This window comes from Chelonia mydas, chromosome 8, assembly GCF_015237465.2.
Source record: "Chelonia mydas isolate rCheMyd1 chromosome 8, rCheMyd1.pri.v2, whole genome shotgun sequence".
Classification (NCBI taxonomy): domain Eukaryota; kingdom Metazoa; phylum Chordata; order Testudines; family Cheloniidae; genus Chelonia; species Chelonia mydas.
Window position 1 is genome coordinate 82,068,837 of NC_057854.1, and position 27,163 is coordinate 82,095,999.

General features: G+C 43.0%; 1 protein-coding gene across 1 annotated transcript in view; it reads right to left on the minus strand.

Moving 5' to 3' along the window:
- The window catches only part of AK5 (adenylate kinase 5), a 146,335-nt gene that overhangs the window by 7,035 nt on the left and 112,137 nt on the right, over window positions 1-27,163 (minus strand). Inside the window, exons 11-13 of the mRNA XM_037907662.2 lie at window positions 17,741-17,904; window positions 15,472-15,588; window positions 4,266-4,433 (exon numbers count right to left, since the gene is read on the minus strand). Of these exons, the coding sequence (XP_037763590.1) occupies window positions 4,266-4,433; window positions 15,472-15,588; window positions 17,741-17,904 (449 nt within the window). The remainder of the gene's footprint in view (window positions 1-4,265; window positions 4,434-15,471; window positions 15,589-17,740; window positions 17,905-27,163) is intronic.

The window sequence follows — 27,163 nt, forward strand, 5'->3', positions numbered from 1 at the left end:
GCTATCTGCTCAAATGGAAAATGTGCAGATTAGAAACAAACAAACTAAACCCCCAAACCCCTTCAATTCTATCCCCTTTATTCTCTCTGATTAGATTTCTTTTGCAACTGCACATCAATGTGGCACACTCCCTGTGCCTCTGCTCAGCTGAGCTTTCAAAAGGTTCGCTATCATTTATTCCTGTCAGGTTCACAGACAGTGGGAATCATTTGCATATTAAGATTCCAATATCTTTGTTGGGTGCAGGGCCTTAGTTGCTGAATAGAAGCAGTTAGCAGTTATCTTTTGTTCAAAGAGTGACTTCAAATGGAGACCTGACCTTCCGGCCACAGTAATCTGACACTGCCGAATCATCATTTCAAGAATCCTATTGACTCCAAAGGTTCTTGGTCTCCATAAGGTCCTTAAGGCTCCTTCCATGTATGTTCTAACAGTAAATCTAATGCAGTTACTGAACCAACTAAGGTTTGATGTTTGGGCTCTTTATAAAATATGGTGCCCCTACTCCACATCTCTACCTTCCCCACCTAACTGACATTTAACTGGCACCCTTGCTGGCCAAAAATTACATGAGCCAGGAGAGTGATCTGTCACTCATTCATAGAGGGCCATTCCCACGTATCATGGCGCTATACAGCAGTAGGGAAAGTGACTCTTCAAAACAAAGACTAACAAGTCTAGCCCACAAAGAAAACATTTTCAGCTTAGACTTAAACCAATAAACAGGGTGAGCTACATTCATATCCTTTGTCAGAGTGACCTAAAGAGGGGCAAACTACAAAGTGTTTGGAAAACCTACATGTAGGAGCTGGAGAAAACAGTAAGAAACCATTGCTAGGATGTGATAATGCGCTGTGTGTGTCTGTTCCTTTCAACAGCAGGACCATGAACACTAATAAGACCAAGTAAAGGGAGAAAGAGAGACTATCAAGGGGAGTGACAAATGGTCTAGGAATGCATTTTTGGGTGGAGTGAAAGCTATGGATGCAGTTAATGGCTGAGGCTGGCAAGAATCCTGTTGTTTGTTTATGTATTTATATTGATTCCCTATCCCCCAACGAGTCTGCACCCTAACTGGGCAGTGAACAGCTAGAGGCAAGGTAGGGATGAAACATAAAGTAGATGACTGAGCAGGTGGCAGTGACTGGCACACAACTTGTTTATTTTTTTTAATGCCCGCCCATTACTACATTAAGGGGGCAGAGGTCACTTGGCCTTATTAGGTGACTGATACAGTCCTCTATCGGTGATATAATAGAACGCGGGGACTAATTGTTTAGTGGAAGAAAGGACTTTTTAAAAACAAAATTAAATGCACAAAAATATAGCAAACAGATTCTTGACTCTGTACCAAGTAAACGAGACATTATAACCAGAGACTGGGGAGGCAGTACTGGGCAGTCAGTAAGAAATTTCAGAAAACAAAAGGGAAGTTTGGAACCTGCTCACATGTAAACTTCAGGCAGTTGAAATGCACCCACCTCTCCTCTCACTCAAGCTGAAACACATCCCTGGGCCGCGGGGTGATGTACCAATTGAGGCCACTCTAGGCCTTGTGCTGGCCTTTTGCGCCAAGGTGAATTTCTCCCGTGCACACATAGCCCCTCCAGTTCCTGACTGAAGAGCTGGTGAGCTGCGAAGTGCAGGGGAGCTTGCACTGCCACTGCCCCGCACTGTACCTGTTCTGTGGATAAATGGGGGGACTCAGTTGCCAGGGCTGCCAATCTGATCCAGTGTCTCAGCATTAAATTCACTTACAAATGTTGAAACCAAATAAAAATAGTCTTCTCTTTGACAAGCTAATTGACAACTCTGTCTTTTTGCTCTGTGCCAACGCAAAGGCTGGCTCTTTTAGAAGTGCTGTATCCTTATGCTCCTGAAAGCTGCAACATGGAACATTTAAGTAAGATTGCTAATCTCCCTGCAAGTAAAAGCACAAGCAGTATTTGGTCATGTACTGGGGCAGGCTGCATTTAAAAATAAAGACAACTGTGATTTTCAAAGCAGCCTAAGGGAGCTGGGTGGGATTTGGGCCCCTTAAACACCTTTTCAAATCCCACCCTATGCCCTTTTAAATCCTTCCCAATCCCTCAAAATAGGATTTGTCAGATTTAAAGGGGCATACATTTTGTGTGGGCCCTCAGCACAGCAGCAAATTTCATCTGTTGGGAGCACAGGCCTGAGCAGGAGGGGTTTCCCAGCATTAGTGAGGTGGAGTAGGACTTGCTTCACCTTTAAGTCCCAATACACTGGCCAGAAACCCTCCCTCCTTCCCTGCACACAGTGCCCTTCTAATGGCTCCTTCCCACCTAAGAATGAACTAGATTCCTGAGGGTGAAAACGTGAGTTATGTTTAAAATAAAATGCAAGTATACGAAATACGTATCTTGAAATGCCTTTACAGAAAGACTCTATCCTGTACACATAGCTAGATCCATAAAGTAACAAAGCCTGTGACAAATTCCTTGATTTAGAATACAAGGAAGTTGTGATCAGAAGTAGTATTGGATTTTTCTATTTTTCACCTGACTTCCACTCCACTTCTCTATCTCAGAGAGCACACAAGTGTGCCAGTGGTGATATCAATGATGCCATTTCCACCTGAGACCTCCCTCCCTCCAGGGCAGAAGCCCCTAGCCCCGCCACAGAGCAGCACACAGCAGTCTGAATAATATATTGCAACTTGGTATGAGTGAGAAAGCAAAACCCATGCCCTGCAAATTGCAAATTTCCCCTCCACCAGGGAGACTCAGATCTCAGTAAGAAAAGGAGTACTTGTGGCACCTTAGAGACTAACAAATTTATTTGAGCATAAGCTTTTGTGACGTACAGCTCACTTCATCGGATGCATTCCAATGAAGTGAGCTGTAGCTCACGAAAGCTTATGCTCAAATAAATTTGTTAGTCTCTAAGGTGCCACACGTACTCCTTTTCTTTTTGCAGATATAGACTAACACGGCTGCTACTCTGAAACCTGTCAGATCTCCGTGGTTCAGGAGCAATCAACATTACCCAAAAGAGCGCCAGCCATGTGAATTCATTCATTTACTATATATTATTCTCATAGCAAAACGACTGACCAAGTGTTATTATTTTATCCACTACAATTTTTTGTTCACATAGTACAGGGGTGGCCAAACCTCTGCTCTTGAGTCGCATGCGGCTCTTTTACAATTAAAGCGCGGTTCGTGGAGCCCCCCCGCATCCTTACTCCACCTAACAAACTGGGGCAGGGGAGCTCAGAGCTTCTGCCCTGTGGCAGAGTGGTGGGGTTTGGGGCTTCTGCCCTGCAGGGCTGGGGGGGGGGTCTCAGGTGGAAATGACATCATTGATATCACCACTGGCCCTTTCCTGGGTGCAGGGGTCCAAGATGGAACTGGAAGATGTAATTTACTTCCCAATGCCAGCAAGAATGAATCTGGCCCCAGGTCAAGGCACAAAGGAGTGACTGGGGAACCCTGGGCTATGCATGATTCGGAACTTCTTTCTATCCTCCTTTAAGGTGATCTGTGAATGTGGGGGGAGGGGTGACCATTGTATATAGGATTCCAAGGCACATCAACATCAATCAATTAAACTTATATTTGTTTTCCTCTTGCAGCTCTACAAAGTGCTGCTTATTCATTCTTTTTACTTTAACTAAAGTCACGCTATGAGGGTCAGATCCTCAGCAAGTGTAAAAAGATGTGGTTCTATTGAAATTAGTGGCCCTATGCCATTTACACCAGCTGAAGATCTGTCCCTAATGGGCTATGTAAACCTGGTGTGGAGGTGTGTGTTCAGTTCTGCACAGGAGGGAGGTTTAGATGTCACACTAAGGTTGTTTATGCTACCGTGGGTCCTGGGTGACCATGCAGAGAAGTATACACAGATTTTTTTAAATAAAAGATTTTAATAGGAGAAGATGCTATGGTTTGTGGTGCTGCATGGTATTCTAGGTGAATCTGCCTTTTTATGCTTTAAAATTGTTTTCCAGAAGTCAGAATTTGATTGCAGAAGTTGCATAATGCAGGCTGCTCCACTTGGTGTTTGGAAGTAACAGTGTATTTTACAGAGACTATTTGAAATTGCCAATGCCAGTCTGTGCACAGGAGAAAATAAATCAAGCAAGAGAAAGATGAAATCAAATCAGAATATGAGCTCTGTGGGAGGCTGGCAGGAATTGAGCACAGTTTATAAATGGTCCTTCCATCACTAATCCTGAAACACCATTCACATAATGGAAGAGGAGAACAATAGCTTAATTCAAAAGTTAAGTAATTTACCTTGCATAACTGTGTCTTCTTTTCATAATATGCAATCATGGGCTCGGTTGCTTGGTAGTACGTTTCAATTTGTTTCATGACAGTTTCGGCATCATCAGTGTTCAAAAGGTGACCGCTCATGGTCTCAGTGGAGCAGTCCAGGCAGAGCACAAGCTTTGGCTCCCCAATCTACAGAAGCAAAGAAACAATAATTAGTCCAAATGCTGGGCTGGAAAAATCTGGTTTTGTTTATTAACCCAAATTTTTTCAGATAAGCTATCTGATTAGTCATATAATTAAAGCAAGACCAACTCTCTTCAGCAAACAAGTTATTCAATGAATTTAGCCCCTCTTCTATTTGTGATTTGCCAGCAAGTAGATTATTAGGGAGGAGGGATAGCTCAGTGGTTTGACCATTAGCCTGCTAAACTCAGGGTTGTGAGTTCAATCCTTGAAGGGGCCATTTAGGGATCGGGGCAAAAATTGGGGATTGGTCCTGCTTTGAGCAGGGGGTTGGACTAGATGACCTCCTGAGGTCCCTTTCAACCCTAATATTCTATGATGATTAACAAATAGTCATGTTATACAGCAGAGGCCTCAGTCAGGACAATGGCCTTCCTGTGCTAGGGAAAACACAAACAAAGATACAGGCCTAGCCCTGAAGTAATTACAAGCTAAGAACCAGACTAGGGCTTTGAGAATTTGTTTGCTATTTGTAATTATCCAACAAATGCTTTATGCAAACACACTCCAGTTTCTGGAGTGCCCACTGTAAGAATTCAGTATTTGCTGGTCAAGCTTTGTGACTAATCACATGGTATTGTTTTTAATTCCATGATTGGATGACTATAACTTGGATAGTTTCAAGTGCAACTAGGTGGTTTCACATGAACATGTGTAATTGCATGCAAATAAAAGAACTACATACAAACACACATAGTCTTGTGTATGAATGTCCCCAAATGTTTATGTCAACAAAACCCTGCCTGAATAGCAATTACACAGCCAATAAGGGGTTTAAGAATGCCATCCAATGTAATTCACTGCATTTACTCTAACAAATGTTCATAGATACTTTACTGCAGTATTTGCCTAGGTCTACTTGAGATGTAACTCTCCATCCCTGTGGCTCCAGTATGAACAGAGAGATGTGTTATATCACTTTGATTTATGCAGAGATGAATTGTTTCTAACTCATATAAGAAGAAACCTACCATTGTGTGCTTCTCAGACTGTGAAGCTGCCTTCCCTGGGGAGGCTTTGACCTTTTCCAAGGGAGGCGCAAGTGAACCACGGCAAAATGAAATAGGTTTGTGTGGGTTTTTTTTTTTTCATTCTTGGGACATGGCAAAGGCAGTCAATTTCTGAATTAAATAGAAGATTATATTATATGCATTTACTTGTTCCCAGCTGAAAAAGAACCTGTAAAAATAAGAGGAAAAAAAACCAACCCAGGCAGGTCACACTGTTCCCATGTTATAAAATATCATGTGTGTGTGTGAGATCCTTACAAAAATTCTGAGGATGACTCCCAGTAATTAATTGTAAAGGGCAGTCATGGATGTTTCTCTACATGTTGGGTTAAGAAAGCTGCAGTGCACTTTATCCTGCAGCCTGCTCAGCCAAAAACTCCCATTGACACTGAATTTTGTCTGAGCAAGAACTGTAGGACTGAGCCTACTATGTGATAAACTGCATGGAGATCATAAAATCATAGAAGTGTAGAGCTGAAAGGGATCTCACTGGGTCATCAAGTCCAGCCTGTTGCGCTGACGCAGGACCAAGTAAACCTAAACCATCCTTGACAGGTGTTTGTCTAACCTGTTTTTAAAAACCTCCAGTGAGGGAGATTCTAAAATCTCCCTTGGAAGCCTACTTCAGAACTTAACTACCCTTATAGTTTGAAAGTTTTGCTAAGATCTAACCGAAATCTCCTGTGCTAAATAATCACATTACTTCTTGTCCTACCTTCAGTGGACATGGAGAACAATTGATCACTATCCTCTTTATAACAGCCCTTAGCATTTTTGAAAGCTGTTATCAGGTCATACCTTAGTCTTTTTTTCCCCCTCCAGACTAAACATGCCCAGTTGTTTTAACTTTTCCTAATAGGTCAGATTTTCTAAACCTCTTACCACCTATGTTGCTCTCCTCTGGCCTAAGTGTGGTGCCCAGTACTGGACACGATACTACAGCTGAGGCCTTCCCAGTGCTGAGTAGAGTGGGACAGTTAACTCCCATGTCTTACATACAACTCCTGTTAATACACCCCAGAATATTACCCTTTTTTGCAACTGCATCACATTGTTGACTCATATTCAGTTGTGATCCATTATAACTCCCGGATCCTTTTCTCTGCAGTACTACTGCCTAGCCAAGTTATTCCCCACCTTGTGTGTGTGCATTTCATTTTCCTTTCTAAGTGTAGTATTTTGCGTTTATCTGTACTGAATTTCATCTTGTTGATTTCAGACCAATTCTCCAATTTGTCAAGGTTGTTTTGAATTCTAATTCTGTCCTCCAAAGTGCTTGCAATCTCTCCCAGCATGGTACCATCTGTAAATTCTTAAGTGTACTCTCTCCTCCATTACCTCATTCATTAATGAAAATATTGAATAGTACCAGACCCAAGACAGATCCCTGTGTGAATCCACTAGATACCTCCTTCCAGTTTGACAGCAAACCACTGCTGAACTACTCTTTGAGTATTATCTTTCAACCAACTGTGCATCCATTTTATAGTAATATAATCTAGACTACATTTTCCTAGTTTGTTTATGAGAATCGCATGTCAGACTGTGTCAAAAGCCTTACTAAAAAATCACAATATATCTTGTTTACTGCTTCCCCCCCATCCACTAGGCCAGTAAACCCATCAAAAAAGGAAATTGTTTATTTGTCAGGATTTGTTCTTGACAAATCCATTCTGGCTATTACTTATAACCCTATTATCCTCTAGGTGCTTACAAATTGATTAAGAATTTGTTCCAGTATATTTCCAGGTATTGAAATTAGGCTGACTGGTCTATAATTCCCTAGCTCCTCTTTGTTCTCCTTTTTAAAGATAGGTACTATGTTTGCTCTTCTCCAATTCTCTGGAACCTCACCCATCTTCCATGAGTTTTTGAAGATAATTGCTAATGGTTCTGAGATTGCTTCAGCTAGTTCCTTAAGTATCCTAGGATGAATTTCATCAGGCCCGCCAACTTGAAAACATTTATCTTATATACATATCCTTTAAACTACTGTTTCCTAATTTTGGCTTGTGTTCCTTTTCTCTTGTAGTAATATTAATTGTGTTGAGTATCTGTCACCACTAACCCTTTTAGTGAAGACTGAAGCAAAATAAGCATTAAAAATCTCAGCCTTCTTGATGTCATCAGTTATTAGCTCTCTTTCTCCACTAAGTAGAGACCTGAAATCCTACACTTTCCTTTGTCTTTCTCTCGCTCTTAATGTATTTTAATAAACTCTTCTTATTGCCTTTTATGTCCCTTGCTTGGTGTAACTCATTTTGTGCCTTAGCTTTTTAATGACCAACACATGTAATGTCAGATATGATCTCCATCCACGTATGTCTGAAGTTCTTTGAAAGGGACAGACTATTAAATATGCTCTCTATTCTTTTCCATCCCAGCAGGGATTTGGAGGGCTTCTCTCTAGGAAAAGACAAGAAAAAGTGGCCATTGATTTCATTAGTGACCAGGAGCTAGAGAACTTTATCATTGGCTGTAAAAGAGCCTTAGATGACTGACATGTGGACCTCCCAGAAAGAAAGATGCTCTCGTGGAGTCCATTCTTTTAAGCAGGCAGTACCTTAAAGGTAAGTTTTTAAAGGTAAATATTCACAGTAGCTGAAGAATAAGGGAGGTGGTTTGGACTATGAACAGTTCAGCCTGTTTTTCCGCTTCCTTACATACTGAATTTCTAAGAGGCAGCTAAGGCTCAGCTGTAACATCTGGTCTTATGCTATGGGAGCCTCTCTCTCTAGCAGTGGGACAGTCCCATGACAGGCTTTCATTCCTAGGGCTTTTCAGCACAACCAAGGAAAGACTAATGGCAGTACTGCCTGCAATGTTGTCTTCTTGGATTTAAAACGAAAGGGTCCAGAAGCAGTTTTAAATATGACAAGTTGTTATCAAGAGGTGCAGAACTACACTAATACTATCTGTATTGCCTAAAGTAAATGCCCACATTGCCCACTTGTGGCTAAGTTATTCATGGGTTAATGTTCCCTCCAAATCCAAAGCAAGATAAATGGGCCAGAGTCTGCCCACAGTTATGATGGTGTCAATCTGGAGTAATTCCTCTAACTTCAGTACAGCCATGATGTAACTTTTATAAAGAGGATATCAAGGACTCAGCTGACTGATAGGTAACTATGTTACCTGGGATGGTAAACCAGGTATATTTTACTTTTGAAAATCCATGTGATTCTGCTGAGACTGCATATAAACTCACCTACTCTCTGGTATTATGTTTTTCAATATATATATACAGCAGTCATACTTTCAGTCTGAGTAATTTTTATTCCAAATTAATGGAAACAACAAGAAAGAACAATGTGTGCGTGTCCTCAGTAACGTGCTGCTTCAACTCTGTCCTGCAAAACAGACAACAGAATCCTAGGGATTTAAAGGTGTGGTACACAGAAAACAAAATCATATTGATTATACAGCTACATATACCACATCTGCAGGCTGTCACAGTGAGGTACTGAGTGCCCTCAACTCCCATTGACATTATATGGATTGAAGGTGCTCAGCACCTTATAAGAGGGTCTCAGCACCTTCCTGAATTGGGTCTGTAAGGCTTTCTCTTTTAAATTAAAAGGGACCTAATTTCTGAGATTCCTTGGTAAATGCTCTTCTCCCTCAGGTTCATCACAGATAATGGAGAAAACTAAAGAGCCAACAGAAGAAAATGACCTTAGGTTCAGTACATTTAAGAATGGCTTCCAAAGTGAGAGTAGCATCTCCATCCCAGAATAAAGACTGCTATAAGCTTTGTTGTCAAGACAACCAAAGGAGTGTTTGTGAACAGTGAAATGATTCCAACACTGCAAAGACGAAATAATTCCTCGTCATTTCTAGAAGCATGTTGGGCAACTTTTTCCAAGTATGGGAGCAGCAGCTAGCAAAATGTACATATTGTAAAACGAGCTCTCCCCAAATCTCCTCCCTTCCACTCCACCTTTCTTCCAAAACAGTGGAGCGCTCTGCTGTGGATTCACCAAATTGTATGTCAGCTGGAGCTGGCACCACTTTTGACTTAGTGCTAGCTCTGATCCACAAAACTTGATGCTCAAGAGACATACCAGAACGAATCCTGAAATTCCTGTTTGGAACATGACTATGATGCAAATCTCTCTTTTTCTGCTGCTTTGGATTCAACCAGGTTCCTACATTTAGAGCACTATGAATTCTGTGATGCATCCACCAAACAAGGGACTACAATTCCCATTAGCCCCTTCCCCAATGCACATTCCTCTTCCTCCTGGCCAGGTAAGGGAAAAGGTCATGAATCAGGAAGTTGCCACTCCAGGCTCTGTTTGGAAACAGTGGTTGTATGGGAAGTGAGAAGCTGCAGGAAAGTTGAAGCAGCAGTCACATGGCAAACAGGGAGCTGGAAAGAAACTGAATTAGAGAGTCAACCCCAGGAACTGGTATGTAGGGGTGCCAACCCTCCAGGATTGACCTGGAGTCTCCAGGAATTAAAAATTAATCTTTCATGAACAATTGTGTCATGTGATGAAACCTCCAGAAATACGTCCAACCTAAATTGGCAACCCTAATTGTATGTAGAGCCATGCGTGGAACAGGCTGTAAGTACCGGGTGCACCTCTGTGTGGGACTTATGGAGGAGCAGCAATGGCTGGGCAGGGCACGAGTACAGAGAAACCCCAATAAGAGAAATTAACTGAGCCTGGCTTAGAAACCTGCAAGCACCTATTCGCTTGGAGCAAAAACTGGACTGTAGAGGGCACCCCAGGCACTAGGCCTGTAGGGCCCTGACTCTCGACTGTACTGCCCCAGGGACCCGAACAGGAACCAATATTGCTCACTTTGAACTGTAACTGTTTAAGCCTCAGTACCTAGGATATTAGCCACCTTTCCCTTTCCTGACAGCCTTAAAATACCCTTTCACTTAGCCATATATCTCAGTGGTTACTGGGACCCACCAGGGCTGGTGCTTACTACACCTACAGTGCTTGCCTAGAATAACTTTCATAGTAGGATAGGCTGGGCCACTGGTTAGGATAGCACACTGGGACTCAGAAAACACCACTTCAATTCCCTGCTCTGTCACATGCTTTCTGTGTGACATTGAGCGAGTCACTTGGAATACACCCACATTAGGAAAAAAGGTTTTATAACCACGTTAGCCAACATGCCATAAAATCCCAGTGTGAACAAGACGGCTGTAGCTTTAACATGTTAGCACATTGAGGTAAACACCAGGTGGAGCCTAGTACAGTAGAACTTCAGATTTACGAACACCAGAGTTATAAACTGACCGGTTAACCACACACCTCATTTGGAACCGGAAGTACACAATCAGACAGCAGCAGAGACCAAAATATAAAAATTAAAAAAAAAGCTAATACAGTACAATACTGTGTTAAACGTAAACTACTTAGAAAAAAAATAAAAGGAAAGTTTAAAAAAAAAAGATTTGACAAGGTAAGGAAACTGTTTCTGTGCTTGTTTCATTTAAATTAAGATGGTTAAAAGCAGCATTTTTCTTCTGTGCAGTAACGTTTCAAAGCTGTATTAAGTCAATGTTCAGTTGTAAACTTTTGAAAGAATCACCAAAAGGTTTTGTTCAGAGTTACAAACATTTCAGAGTTACGAACTACCTCCATTCCTGAGGTGTCCATAACTCTGAGGTTCTACTGTATTTATGTTGAACTGTTAATGTGTTAAAACCACAACTGTCTTATCCATGCTAGGATGTTACCATGTATTAATTACCACATGTTAGCTACCACATGATTTAAAAAAAAGTATCTTCTTTCCTTGACAAGGCCTTAGTCTCACTCTGCCTCAGTTCCCCATCTTAAAAATGGGATAATACATTCTTACCACACACGGGGGGGGGAGGGCAGTGAGAATAAAATCCATTGACAACTGAAGGTGCTCAGATACTGTAGAAAGGAGCTCGACAGTACTGCTCCATATAAGGGAGGCACAATCTGTCCCACAATGCCCAGTGATGCAGGATATGGAACAATTCTAGGATGCTTCTGAGTGCCCTCAACTCTCACTGACTCTGATGTACTGGGTCTTTAGAATGTTTCCATAGGGCTACTTGCAGAGAAGATACTACTGAAACTGTCCCTATGTAATTTACTCTTTCAGGTTACACTATTTTAGGAGAGCAACATTAAGTTATTGATAAACAGGATTCTCCCCACCCCACCTCTCACAGCTACAGGAGCGTAATACTAGTTCCATTTAAAATAAAAAATATGTCTGAGAGAATATGATGGCTGGGAACTAGTGCTGGGTGCATGGATTCACGAGGGAATTAGTTTAGGGCCTCTAAGCTTTGTAATTATTTCTATAAGAACTATTCCTGAAGCTTTCTAAATAGTATATATCTTTAATACTCGTAATGATTTTCACATATGCTGTATATATACAGCCTCACCAAATTCCTGATGTCACCTCTTGTCATTCATTCAAACTTAATGCGGTGAGGAAATATTATTAAAATGCCCTTTAAAAGAAAAAAATGACATTAATCATCAATCATGACTAATTTAAAATGTTTCAAAGATTTACTGAGTTACCTACAACCAAATTCGCCCCTGGTGGAACTCAAGTGGCTTCAGTGTTGCTACACCAGGGATGACTTTGGTGACTAGTATTTTTCAGCTAAGTAATAAATATCTGGATCTTTATATTTTGTTCCAGAAGCTGATAAGGATTCAGTGTTGTACAGCCACCAGTGGGCTCCTGCAATGCCCATAGAGCTTAATCCAGGAAACAGTATCTGTGGAATTCTGGGAGCAATTCCTTCCTCTGGTCCAGTCCCTACATGCTGCTCTGGCAAGGAATAGGGGCTGCAAACAGGCCAGAGAGGCCTGAGGGAAAACTCCCCAAGAGCAGGCACTGAGTTGGGCCATGACACATACTGTTCAGGCCGTTCTGGCTTGCACCTCAAGTAATAGGCACAAAGAGTGGGCAGCAGGTTAGGAGCCTCCAGGGCTGTCTAAGTTACACTGAGGGCCATTTCAGCCCCTGCAGCAGCCCAAAGCCACCTTTGTTTCCCCTGGCCCTGAGTTGTGTCTCTTGGAGACCCAGTACAGAATCTGATCTTCTGTCTCTAGCTGTCGTATCTCTCACCATTCATATGGATCCTTCAGATGTCCCTCCAATGCAGCAGGTGGCCTCTGAGGATGTGCCCTTCCCGTATTTTCCTCTAATGTCACCATCTGGGTGTTACCTCTCCAAAACTGCCAGTGAGGGGTAGGGTGACCACCAGTCCCTAATTGGGCAGGAGAGTCCTGAAATGTACATTTCAAGTCCCAGTCCGAATGACTCTGGATCAGAATTTGTCCTGGATTCCCTGTGGCGCCACTCCACGCCTGTCCAAGGTGGCACCAGTCTCTTCCTGGTGGGTGGACTGAGGTGGGCCTTAGCCCCCCTCTTGCCATGAGGCCCCACCCCATGCTCCTCCTCTTCCCCCCTGAGGCCCCACCTCTGTCCAGGCCAGAAGCCGGGCAGTAGTAAAAGCCACCCAGGGAGCCTGGGCCACTGTGGGGAGCCCTGGACCCTCCACCTGCCCTGGGTGGCACAGACAGGGGAGGCAGGGTCACAGGCTTGGGGCTGTTCTTGGACAACCTGGCACCCCACCCAGGGCAGGTGGAAGGTCCGAGGCTCCCCACAGTGGCCTGGGCTCCCTGGGCAGCTATTACCACTGCCTGGCTCAGGCTTGGCTGGGGGGCGAGGCCTCACGATGAAGAAGAGGAGCAGGGAGGCAGGGTCATGGAGGGAGGGTGGGGCTCCTGCATCTGTCCTGTTTTTGCATTTTGAAATGGCAGTCACCCTAGTGAGGGGTGAGTTAAATGGTGGCCAGATATGAGAGTGGAACTCACTCAGTTAGGCCACTGCAGGCACCTCATCAGGTAACTGGACTCTGGCTGTGCATTCTGCACATTAAGCGGGCTGAGGTTTGAAGTGGGACCTTGGTGATCTGTTGGCAGCTCAACACTACCAGGTAGCTCCCCTTTGGGCAAGCCTGTAGGAGCTGTGCTAAACTTGTCTCAGCTGGAAGTTGCCCTTGGCAGCTCTTACACTTAGCTGTGCTGATCAGTGCCATGGGGCGTTAATTGGACTATTCAGTGTTAAAGTATAACTTCCATGAAGTATTTTGAGTTTTCCCAGCTGCGTGGGACATCAACAAAGCTGGTGGGTGCAGAGTTCTGGCCTCTGATAACTGAAATTCCCTGGGTCTGTGAATCAATATTTCAATTTAAGGAATCATGATTACTAGCTCTGTCGCTCTCCAATAGACCTGTGATGTGCTAGAGATGGCGCTTGGGAACTTTTATTAAAATTTTACCACCAAACTGAAGGGATGGCTTTCCTGCCTTTGATGGAGTCAACTCCTCCCGCTATTACTGCCAGCAAACTTTACCTCTTGGGATTCTGCTGAAGATTAAAAAAAAAAAAATCCAAACAAGCAGCCTTTGGAATGAATCTGATGGCATCTTATGTCAGTCTGTTCTAAGTATATTCCAGGTATGTCCCTCCACCTCCTCCCACACCATTTCAAGTTACACAGATCAAACACATGAACTATCAATATACTGAGTAGGAGCCTGAGCCTGAAAACCTTTGCTCAGTTGAGCCTGAAAACCTTTGCTTACTTACACTACTCAATACTTTATTTGCATCAGAAAGAACTACTCATTTGAGTAAGAAATCAGATCCTATTTCAGGTATAGTCACTTCCAATAAGTGCAATCACTATAAGTTTATTTGTCCAGTGGTGCTGCCCTTTGCCCCTTTCCCCTTGGATACAGAGTTTCTCCAGTCCTGCCCCCCGCCCTCCCAACTCTGCAAAGACATGCAAATGCATATGGAGCTTATCAGAGGCAGAGAGGGAACATTTTTGTGGGAGTCTCTTTGTTAAATTGGCACATGCTATTGGAAAGAGACATGGGAGAATTACTTAATTTTGTGCACAGGGAGGCACTAATGGACCAAAAATGAATCTGTGACCTGCCCAGCTTTATTGCTAATTACCTTGACTGGGTGCTGAAGCCATTTCTCCCACCTCCTATGGCTTTTGTGATTCTTTCGTAATGAACAGAATCTATATAAAGTAACTAAAGGTTCATGGGAGGAACTCGATGACTCAATAAGTCTTTACAACATTTTAAATCAGTTACAAGACTGTGTAGAGTGAAGGTGTAATATAATGGAATACATAATTATTATTTTCCTCCAGGATATAAACTAATCAGCCACTCCAGTTCTCCTTTTTCATTGTGGTAGTGAGCTTGTGCAAATTCAGTGCAGGCACTTATTTAGAGAGAATGGAATATTTTCTGCAGGCTGAAAAATCAATAACTGAGACTTCTCTGTAGGTCTTTGTGCATAGTGAAAAAATCAATAGCTTCCTTAATCTTTGTAAATTATCACACAAAAACTTGCAAAATGCCCTTTTATGAATATTTCAGCATGCTGCCTACCACAATAATTTGGCCTGTGCTTTGCTCAGTCACAATGGTTGCAGGCATTGAGAGCTCTGACTCAACCTAAAGAAAGCGCTTAATAATGATGATACATGCATCTCATAGTGCTTGAAATTCTGTTACGCCACATTGCCTTTCGATGAGAGATGCAGTAACAGCACAAGCAAACTGAAGGTATAGCTATAGGGAGAAAAGTGACTCTCAGAATGGCAGTGTCTTACTAAACAGAATTGCTCTTGTCTATATTTAATGTAACTTAAATGGCTAAAATCAATTTTTATTTCTTCTGGCACTGCAGACACCATACAATTGGGAGAGCAAGTTGGATTCACTGTATTGCTGGCATTCCAGATCCCCAGTGATCAATAGCAACGCTCTACTCTCTTAGCCAACAAATTGGAACAGTGGCTTATAAAGAGTCATATCTGTCAAAACTAGGGACCCGAGTAGCTGATTTGTGAGTCAGATGCAAGTTGAAATTTTAATATCAGCAATGATGGTAAATAACTAGATGTTCACCGTGCATTCAAATTCTTCTCCTTGTTTCACATCCCGTGGATACCCATCAATCAGAAATCCCTTTGTGTCTCCTAAACTGGCAATCATGGCTTCCTTCAGTAGTGCCAAAACAATATCCTGTATTGAAGAAAAAGAATTCTTTGGTTACTAATAAATATTGCTTTAAAGGGTTCAGTTTTTACACATGGACTTTAATCCTGTGTCTTCAGGAACTACCATAACTCTGCTTTGCTTCGGGCAGGTCCCTTGAAAGCTGGCTTTTTTTCCCCTAGCTGCCCAGGGAGAGGATAGTTTGCCATGGGGAGAAATAGCTTTCCCTCAGGAACAGCTATGTTACACAAATCCAGAACCAGGGTCAGAACAAATCCTGTTCTGAATTTTACAGGATCTTTCCTGTTGTGATGCGCTGTTGTTGTGGGACATATCTGAGTCTCAAAATCAATTTGGGGGCTGTGACAGACAGACACTATCCTGTAATAGCCTGAACAAACCTTATGGAATTAAGATAAACTTTACTGAAGTAAGTTAAACTGTACTGAATTAATACATTTGGAGTACATTGTATTAAAATACAGTTGTGTGTGTGTGTTACTATGGCACCCTATGCACCTTCTTTAGTTGGGAGGGGGGATGCTAATGTAATTCCTCCCTTATCAGCCTTTGACACCCCTCCCCCCAAGGTCTGTATATACTAGTTCAAATCAGATTCTCCAGGAACCAAAAAGCAAAGAAATGGTTTTTGGATAAACAGCGTGGTTTTAAACTGGCTGATGGCCTTTCTCCTGATCCTTCAAATGGACAGGACCCCGGTCCATGCGGGCCGCAGTTATTAGCATAGAGTTGAAAGGACTGGACCTACTGAGGTCCCATAAAACTGGGTGCTTGTTCTGAGCTGAAGCTGTGAAGAACTGGTAACCACAAAGGATCCCCTTAGGTGAGGAGCTGAAGAACTGCTCGTGTCAGACTCCATGTTAGGGTTAGAGTTAATTCTGGTAAGCTTATTAGCGTGTGTGTGTGTGTGTGTGTGTGTTCTTTTATTGTTTTTAATATGTTTTCTCTGTAGTGTTTTTACCTTAAGACTAAAGCAGGCTTGCATAGGAAGTGCCGTGTGGTAACTTATAACTGTAGCAATTACACCTAACCATCTCTGATGAGAAAGCAAGCAGGTGTAATTGCTACAGTTATAAGTTGGGCAACCTGTCTGTGCTGGAAATAACACAATGAAGGCAGGAAGCTGTGCAGCCTGGAAATATCCCAGTCAGAAGGGAAAGAGACATGGGTCCCCATCCAGAAAGGCAACAAATGAAGGGCTGGAAGTCTGAGTATTCCCTTGCTCGATCACTGAGGGGATATACAGGCGCAGTTGCCCTGAACTGTGGGGACCATGAAACTTCATGACATTATAATGATACTTCACAATCTGATTGTATTTTGACACAGCATCACATTGTGTCAATGCAATGTCATGGTATCTTGCTGTAAATGACAAGAGAGTTCGTCCCATCAGACAAACTGGGGAAGATAACAACACTAAGCTAGACCCAGTACTCCTTTTAATTTCCTATGGGCGGCATTTCTTGATGCCTTATATTAACACACACATCTCTTGATCTAACTGCACTTGCTGCACATCATATCGTCCCTGATTCTGGCCTGCAGCCTGGTCCTTTATGCTGCTCATATGCTGTAAAGTGGGGGGAACCTCTCCCGCCCCTCCGCCCCGCATCTGGGAATTATTGCAGTTCAGAGGGATTTCCTGGCCACAGCCTGGAATAACAGCCCCTACACTCTTCACGTTCCCCATCAGTTGGCACTCAGCTATTCTGGGTTGCCAGCCAGTTCCTTAGGGAGCCATTGCAGTTAATGTAAATTAAAATAGTTGCTAGGGATGTTCCAATTTACACTGAAGGCCATGCCAGATCTGGGACTAGCCCAGAATTTGGAAGCTGTAAAAGTGGCATAAAGTTCCCTTTGCTGCTACTTCTGTGTTGCATCTCTTGCAAGGTGTAGCATGCAATCTGGCCCATTGTGTTTAATAATTAATCTACCATAGGGAATTTATGGGTATGGTGTGAGAAGGGATAACTATGTCCCCGGTATATAAAAGAAAGAGAAATGCCATATATCTGGGAATTAGGGATCCTCTCTACCAAGCTCTAGGCTTACTTCCCCTCAGATGGGAATACATACCAGTGCAGCTTTCCTATTTCCACACTTTTTAAGGGAAACCCTGTTCCCCCTTTATTTTTCAAATGAAACTGCAGCTTACTCCAGGCACCAGTTCGCCACATTCCATGATGTCTTTGATCAGTGTGCTCCTCTCTGATGATGATGTTAATTCACATCGGAGGAGGTCACCAGTGGACAGATGCGTAAATCCGTATTTCTGTGCTAATTGTTCACACTGGATTCCTTTGCCAGAGCCGGGACCACCTTCACGAGTGGGAAAAAAATCTAGAGTTAGAAAAAGAAATTGCGGGGAGCTGAGCAATTGGCCTTTTTATTAATCACTGCAGTTGGGAAAATGTAATGAAAATAACATGACTTCTTGTACTGACTGGGCGTTCAAGTACATAGTTAGTTAAAGCAGTCTGTGCAGAAACTGCCTGGTAACATACTGCCATTAAGTAACACTGCTGTGAAGAGAGCAAGCCCCTTGATGGAGCTTTTTAGCTCTTAAAATAAGTTGTTCCTCCTCCCCTTTTTCCTCTTCATTATGTGGTAACTATTTGAGGGACCAGAAATTAGTGTAACTTTCAGTGCCATTAACAGATTCTCCTTTCACACTGGTGTACCAGTGGAAGACCGTGGAATCAGCAATATAACTTAATGGCAGTAAATTACCAGGCAGAAAGTGCACAGAATTTCTTAGCTAATTAACCGTGACCTGAAGGCCCACCCAGTACAAAAAGTGATGGTATTTTCTAGTGCAGAGATGCACCAATAGGTAGCAGAAGATTCTGCCCGCCCCTTCCCCAGGGGGAGCCAGTTTCTTTTGTGGTTTGTCCATTCCAGTGGCTGACAGACTAAACTGGAAGCTTTATTCATTCTACACAGTGCTGGGAGATACTGGTTTGTTCTCCAGATGTATCACAGAATGGAATGGCAGGCAAGCCCAGGAGTTTGACTGGCTTTGCCTCCAATGGAGGGGTTATAGCTCAGCAATGGCTGGACTACATACACAGAGGATCTTTCTGCCTATGTTTGGTTTATTATCTAACCTGGTCCGGGCACAGGCTGGGCATGGGAAGCAGGAAGCCTGTTTCTGAGGCAGGGATCAGGTTACAAGAAAACAGTACATAGTACTGCCAACCTCAAGCCATCAAAAATCATGTTATAGTCCCCAAATCATGAGATTTTAAAGAAAGTCAGAAAGAAATTGTGTTTTGTGGTCTGTCTTTTGATTTTTGAACTCTCCCTGCCCATTGCTGGTGTGTGTGTGAGACAATGTGTCTGCCCACTCTCCCAGATTTACTGGGAAAGGTGACTGGGAAAGGTGACTGTTGCTCCTGCTGCAGCAGCTTTCACTCCCACATCAACCTGACCCCTGCCCAGCACTTAATTCCTAGCTTCCCCTTTCCCTCACATCTGCCCAGCCCTCCCCCCATCCCCGCCTCACCTCTGGGCTGGGCATTGCAGAGAAGCGGGAGGAGCTGATGAACTGGGGCTGTTGCTCACAGGACAGGAAGGCTGCTGGCCTCTTCCTGCTCCTTCCTCCCCTCTCTCTTCCTGTGAGAAACTGAGAATAGCTTTGGGAGCTGGGAGGGAGGGAGCTCTTTCTGCAGTAGCTTTGATTGCTTGCTCTAACCCAGGAGGCAGGGCAGGGGGCAGACAGCCAGTCAGAGGGGGATTTTCCTCAGGCAGAGCTCAAATTTGTTAGAGCACTGAAGCTCCCAGGCCATCAGGAGAAGGGCTCCAGGCCAGCCAAAATCCCATCACGCATGGAAAAACTGTGAGAGTTGGCCACCCTGAGTGCAGTTCCAGCCTTGGGGCACCAGGATATTAGCCCTTCTGGAGCCAGTCTCACTAGACCCTCCAACCTTAAAATGGTTTTCAGCCCTGCCTGGGGAAAACTCTTTCTGAGTGTCTGGCTCCCCCAGGACCTGCCTCCTGGGGAAGAGCAGCCAATCAGGGCTGCTGCAGGAGGCAGGCAGAGCCCCCTACCCCATCCTTTCAGGAGCTGAGAGAGACATTTCTGGGTTGGCAGGGTGAGGAGAGGGAGCAGCCACTGACATTGTCACAAGAGCGGAGGAAGAAGCAGAAAGGCCTAAGTGGCTCAGGACAGCTCTGCTTCCCCCTTCCCACCAGTCTGCTCCTCCCTCACCTCTCCATGCCTGCAACACCAGCCTGGGAAGGGGGTGAGGGGACAAAGAACCCCTGGAGCTGCCCCTCACCAGCCTGGGAGGTGGGTGAAGAACTCCTGGAGCTGCAGGAGGAGCAGAGGTGTGTTGGGAGGAGGGCCAGGGGCCTATATGAAGCTAGGAAGGGGGCAAAATGAATTGAATGGCCAGCCTGTGGGATGGGCAGATATGGGTCTGGGGTGGCAGAATTGCTCAATTAGAATATTTGGGTTTGGGGAGAAGCTGGAAGCTTGGCAGCACCATTAACAGGCAGCATTTTATACAAGTCTGTGTAACTGGACCTCAGCTGGGTCTTCCAGGGTGAGAGCATCTGCAGGAGGCACCAAAAAAGTCACCTTACTCTGTACATTTGGGAGAGCTGGTAACACTGTCATTGTTGCACATGGGGGTAAGGGAGAGTTCAAAAATCAAAAGACAGCCCAAAACCACAGTATACTTGTTAGAAGTAAACCTCATGATTTGGGTGTCTGACTCAGAATTTTTGAACGTTTGAGGTTGGCAATCAACACTGTTAACTCTTTAGTATCCAGATACTATGCATACTACTCCACTATGTGACTGAGTCCAAGATTCATCCATTTTTCTTTCTTGATTGCTTTAGTGGATGAATATGGGCTGACGCACTCATGAATTTAGCCATCAGTCCCCTTCAGGCACAAAAGTATCCATGTTCCAGGCCTTCACATTAAGTTGTAAGAAAATGCTGCCCCAAACAGATATTGTTCAGTGGCGTTACAGTGGTGTAACTGAGAACAGAAATTAGGCCATAATGTAACATTGACAAAAGAATGCATTTTTCTTGTATAAATGCAGTGCCTTTTATTGCAGCATCACAATGAACACTGTTCACATACAATGACAGCATCAGGCGCTGCATCTTCACTGGGAATGTTTTTGGGGAAAGGGTGAGTCTTTTGGATAATCTCATTGTCTTTCCTTTAGAAAGACAGGTGTCCAGATGCCTAGAGTGAGGTGGCAGTGTGCCTGCCCAGAGGCAGAAATGTAAGCATCTAGGAAATTTTTACTGCAAAAACTTAGGTGCTGAGTGAGTCTAGGCGTGTACAGGGTTAAGCAGCTCATAGGTGCTGGCTCTATGGGTGCTCTGGGGTTGGAGCACCTACAGGGAAAAAATGGTGGATTCTGAGCACCCACCAGCAGCCTCCCCATCAGCTTGCCCCACTCCCGCCCGTGAGCCCCGCAGATCAGCACCTCTCCCTCCCTCCTGCCTGCCATAATTAGCTGTTTCACGGCATGCAAGCAGGAGGCTGGGGGGGAGGAGTGACAACACAGCATGCTCGGGGGAGGGGCGGGAAGAGGCGGGGTGGGGCCTTGGGGATGGGGTGGATTGGGGGCAGGGCCTGGGACACAGCCAGGGGGCGAGCACCCTCCGGCACTTTAGAAAGTCGGCATCTGTGAGGCAGCTGCTGAGCGGGGATTAGAGTAGTGCCTAAACATGGGATTTAACTCAGTTCCTTTGTGGATCCAGGCCTAGGTATCTGAGTAGCAGCTACAGATGAGGGGGTCAGTGGTAAATATGAGCCAGCTAGCCCCACAGGGTCCTGCCCAGCGCATTAGGCACAGTCACCTCACCTCCTCACTGCACGTGGGGAGGAGCCTCATGGCCTCCTGATTTCATATTCACTTAGTTTCCCCCCTCATATGTTGTATCACCCTTGTCTGTTCATTTCCCCCCTCTCAGAGCTCTGCAGCCCTTCAGCTGCCCTACTTCCTCCTCTTCTCTCCTCCACCCCCCCCCAGCTCATTGTGCGCTCTCCAGCTCATTCTTTCCTCCTCCCATTTTTACACGGCTCCCCCCTCAGTTTTCCTCTCCTTTTACCAACTCCTCTCTTATACCAACAATCCTTTCCTCAACCCCGAGTGCCCCCAAAGTTTTAAAAATAGAAATAAAACAGTTATATAAACAAATATGAAAAAGACCAGCCCTGGCAGTAATGTGCCATGTGACTGCCATCATCTTGATTACTCTGCTTGTTCATTACATGCTCTCTCTCCATCCTTCCTCTGGTTTTGCCTGTTTAGATTGTAAGCATATACCAAATTCCTGAAACTCACTCTAACACAAAACCTTAACACCAGCCTCATACATTCTCCAGGCACATATAGCATGTCATACTTCAAACCAGCACACACGTACATCCCTGCGGTCACAGTAATGTTGTTGAGGCAGGCACTCAGGTTTTGAATTAGAGTGTGAATTTCGGGAATTTGACGTGTATGCTGTGTTTCTGTCTGTGAGGGAAGCTGAAGGGAGCTAGAAGTGCTGGAAGCCTGGAGTTTGTTAGTGTGATTGGCTAAGAGATGTTTTGGTGGGAAGGTATGTGAAAGAAGGTTCCCCTAATGAAACTTTCCCTTGCTCTTCAGGGAGTGCACTGATGAGATTGGCACTTAAGTAATCTTAACTGTAAACCAACAGTGGTTATTATTTTGTGCAGTAAAAACACTGTTGCAAAATATGTCTTTTCCAATGTCTTGTTACATCAACATAGCATTCTAAAACAGAAGGAAGTGCACTCTCCACAGTGCTTGACACCTGCCAAATAAAAATACTAGATATATAAAACTGCACATTAAACTACAGCTAGATACTTGCAGCTAGAAACCTTTAGGTATGGAGCTTCCACTGCAGTTTCTTTCACATTGTTTTTCAAACAGAACAGAGCAAAGACCCTGAAATAATGAGTTAACAGTCTTCACAATGGCCCAGTTGCTATGCCATGTTTTGAAGTAGGAACATGTGTCCTTGTTTTTGTAATAAAGGCGTAAAATTCTTTGTGAATACTATCAATTTTTGAATGCTGTCATTTTTTGCTCCACCTACATGGTTTTGGAAGATGGATGAGTATTAACCGCAGCAGAATGATCATTAGTAACTGGCAGTTTTAATCTCATCCTTTCTGATTTAATCTCATCCTCTCTGATTTTAAATATGTCATGAACATAAAGAGCTAAACCCTAAGCAAACTCTGTTTATACACATTCTTGATAGATGATCATCTGAGTGTTACATTTCATTAATAGACAACTGGCAATTTAAAAAAAGAAAAACAGGTATGTGTAAACTTTGACAATTGCAGACCTAGTTTTGCAGTTCTTTCTGGAGGCAAAACTGCCACTAAGCTCAGGACTGCATGATCAGACCCGAGAGGATAAGTATGAACTATCCCTGCTTCTTTCTACCATTAGTTATAAATTACAGGATAGAACTGACATGACATATTTTACTGTTGACTGTTTTATTTAAACCTAAATATGTTACCAAAAATATAATTGCTTTTGTGCATTTACAATACTGATATATAAAACAGCCACCGGCAGGAACCCAAGACTGTGGTTGCCTTAAAGAAAAAATATTGCATTTTATTTTTTTGGGTCATTCTTCTACAAAAAATTAATTTAGTATAAATTTAGACTAATTTAGACTAAATTATATTTTAAAAATATTGAGTACCATCTCACAGAGAAAATATGAGTCACAGAGGACCCTGAGTTTTCCAGTTATTTATACTTTTTATGAGAAAGAGTGGTTTGGTGGATTAGGAATTGGGCTAGGAGCCTAAATTCTAATCCCGCCTCTGTAACTAACCTGCTATGTGACCGTGGGCAAGTTTCCTTACTGGTTTCTCTCCCACCTTTTGTGTCTTGTCTATTTAGATTGTAGGCAGTTGGGGTCATGGACCATCTCTTACTATATGCAGTGCCTAGCACAAGGAGGCACCAATCTTGACTGGGGACTCTAGAAGTATGTCTACACTGTGATTAAAAGCCTGCCCTGGCCTGTGCCAGCTGACTTGGGCTCACAGGGCTCAGGCAAAGGGACTGTTTAATTGCTGTGTAGACTTTTGGGCTGGGGCTGGAGCCTGGGCTTTAAAACCCTGCAAGGTGGGAGGAGCCCAGAGCTCAGGCTGCAGCCCAAACCCAAATGTCTACACCACAATTAAACAGCCCGAGAGCCCTCATAAGTCAACTGCCATTGGCCAGCCGCGAATGTCTAATTGCAGTGTAGACATTCCCTAAGTGCTACCATAATTAATTAATTAATTATACAACCATTTTGAAGATAAAACTGTACAAGAAATATGAATGCAAACAACATGATGGGAAGCTAAGAAGCCCAGTGATTGAAAGTACAATAACACTGTTCCCATGTTTGAAGTTCTTTGTCCTCTACCTCTTGTTTTCTTCCTTGCCAATAATTGCACAGTTCCCTAAACAATGTAAGTTGTGCCAGGAAAGGTCCCAGAATGCTAACAGCCTTGAGCTTGTATGCTGTGAGGGCAGGCTTTTTATTTTTTTAAGCCTGAAGCTCATTTTTTTAATGGGAATGAGGCCACTAAGCACCTCACAGAATTGGACTCACAATGAAGGGATGCAAGTCACGAGTGAAGGTGCAAAGACTGCAGGATGGTAGGTTGTAGCTCTTTATATTAGAAACTGTCCCATTGTAAGAAAGTAACACAGTAGTTAAAACAAATTGGAGTAAATATTCAGGTTTAGGGCTAGCCTGTGTCTTGCCTTTGTACAGGTGCACAGGGAGAAGGTGAAAGGAAGCTTCCAGCATTCAACTCAAGGGCCAGTCGTAGCTCCTGTACTCTTGGAGGTGCAGAAACTACTTCCTCCTACCATGCCCGGGAGCAGGTGGGGCCACATGGTGGAGTTCCATTTTCTTCATCTCACTGTTCAGAATGCTCTTTCCCCATTGCCTGATTTGCTAAACGCTGGTCTCTCTAGCTAAGGAGTTTTGGGGGTTGCAGATGAACATCCCTCCATATTGTATAACAATCAATGCAAGGTCCAACAATAAGAGTTTACAAATCTAAACCAACCAGTGCAAAGAGTAGGGAGAGTTCACTTCTAATATTCTTCTTAGGAACACCCACACTTTTGGCTGCTAGTCCAGAAGGCTTATTATCACAGTCCTACCTGTGGCTTAAAGACTAGATGAGAGAATTATGTGTAGTTCATGATCTGTGCCAGTATGAATATACATGCTGTTAGATGAGTCTTGCTTGTAAAATCAGAGTTAATAAGCCATGGACAAGAGCAAAGGAAGGATACTGCCAAGTTGACCTAAGGGCTGGACTTTGGTGGGTTAGTTGCCAGCAATGAATCAAGATCCACTGCGGGCGGTTCTCTCAGCTGTGAGCTAATTAGACACAGCTGACCCTCACTGGGCACAGCTGACCCCCATTGGGCTCAGCACCAGAAAGAGAGACTGGTTAATGCTTAAGGGTGAGTGGGTGATATAGACCAGAAGGAATCAAAAATGCTGTCTTGTATGGTTTGTATTTTTCTGTTCGGAATTTATTGCTTTTAGCTTGTACACACACACAAAAGAAAAAGGGCAGAAAGAGATGATATTATTATTTTTGTGTTTTGTTTAAATGATATTGTTTCAGGAGCATACTTCTTCCTTCCAACAAATATAGTAGAGAGAGTGCTTATGAAGTTGTTAAAACACTTTTTACCATTGATTGGAGCGATATGTCATTTAAGACTTATCACTCTTCTTTTAAAGCTGTTTTATACCAACTGTTAAATTGAACAAAGGTTGGGGATAAGAATAAGATTCTTCTAAGCTTCTCTTGTAATTTAACACTTTTAAAAAGAAACGAGTGTCTATTGCTATGGCCCCTTCCACTGTATTATCTGATCACCTCATACATTAATTTATTTACCCTTGTAACACACTTTTGAAGCAGGCTAATATTACTACTTCGCTTCATGGATATGGAACCCAAGGCACAGAGGGATTAAGTGAGCTATCCAAGATCGCATTGCAAGTCTGTGGCAGAACATAGAACAGAAGGCCAATCCTTCCAAGTCTCAGTCCAGTGTCTAAATCAAACTACAAGACCATCCTTACAGCTATGTGTATGCAATCAATAAAGATAATACAGGGGAAATCATCATTAGGCTAGAGACACTTAGATTTCTTTAATACATTGTTAATTACAAACAGGAACACTTTCTCTGGCTCTCCTAGCTAGCTGATGTTCTATTTATCCTTTACCCATCTGTGTTGGAAATGTGAATCTCCTTTAGTGAGAGAGCAGATTCACACTTACCAAAATAGAAAATGAATATTCTTAATGGATGGTGCAGCTCAGGACTGATTTTGCTAATAAAACCTTAAGCCATCTCAGTGATTAGAAAGGAATCATCTGGCTATCAAAGCACTTTGAGGCATCAGTGTGTCTGTGTTGCATCTGCCAATATGCTAACCTTTTGTGTATTCAAGCTTTTAATTTTTTATAATATAAATGGTAACTCAAGTGATTAACTCAAAAATTAATTGTGATTTAAAAAATTAATTGCGATTAATCACACTTAAACAACAGAATACCAACTGAAATTTATAAAATATTTTTGGATGTTTTTCTACATTTTCAAATGTATTGATTTCTATTACAACACAGAATATAAAGTGCACAGTGCTAACTTTATATTGATTTTGATTACAAATATTTGCACTGTAAAAATGGTAAACAGAAGAAATAGTATTTTTCTATTCACCTCATACAAGTACTGTAGTGCAATCTCTTTATCATAAAAGTATAACTTACAAATGTAGATTTTTTTGTTACATTATTTTGGTTTTGAGTGCAGTTATGTAAAACTTTAGAGCCTACAAGTTCACTTGGTCCCACTTCTTGTTCAGCCAATCGCTAAGAGAAACAAGTTTGTTTACATTTACGGGAGATAATGCTGCCCGCTTCTTATTTACAATGTCACATGAAAATGAGAACAGACGTTCTCATGGCACTTTTGTAGCCAGCATTGCAAGATATTTATGTGCCAGATATGCTAAACATTCATATGCCCCCTTCATGCTTTGGCCACCATTCCAGAGGACATGCTTCCATGCTGATGATGCTCGTTAAAAAAATAATGCGTTAATTAAATTTGTGACTGAACTCCTTGGGGGAGAATTGTATGTCTCCTGTTCTGTTTTACCCACATTCTGCCATATGTTTCATGTTATAGCAGTCTCAGATGTTGTCCCAGCACGTTTGTTTTAAGAACACTTTCACAGCAGATTTGACAAAATGCAAAGAAGGTAACAACGTGAGATTCCTAAAAATAGCTACAGCCATTTGACCCACAGTTTAAGAATCTGAAGTGCCGTCCAAAATCTGAGAGGGACGAGGTGTGGAGCATGCTTTCAGAAGTCTTAAAAGAGCAACACTCAGATGCAGAAACTACAGAACCTGAACCACCAAAAAAAGAAATCAACCGTCTGCTGGTGGCATCTGACTCAGATAATAAAAATGAACAAGCATCGCTTTGCTCTGCTTTGGATCATTATCGAG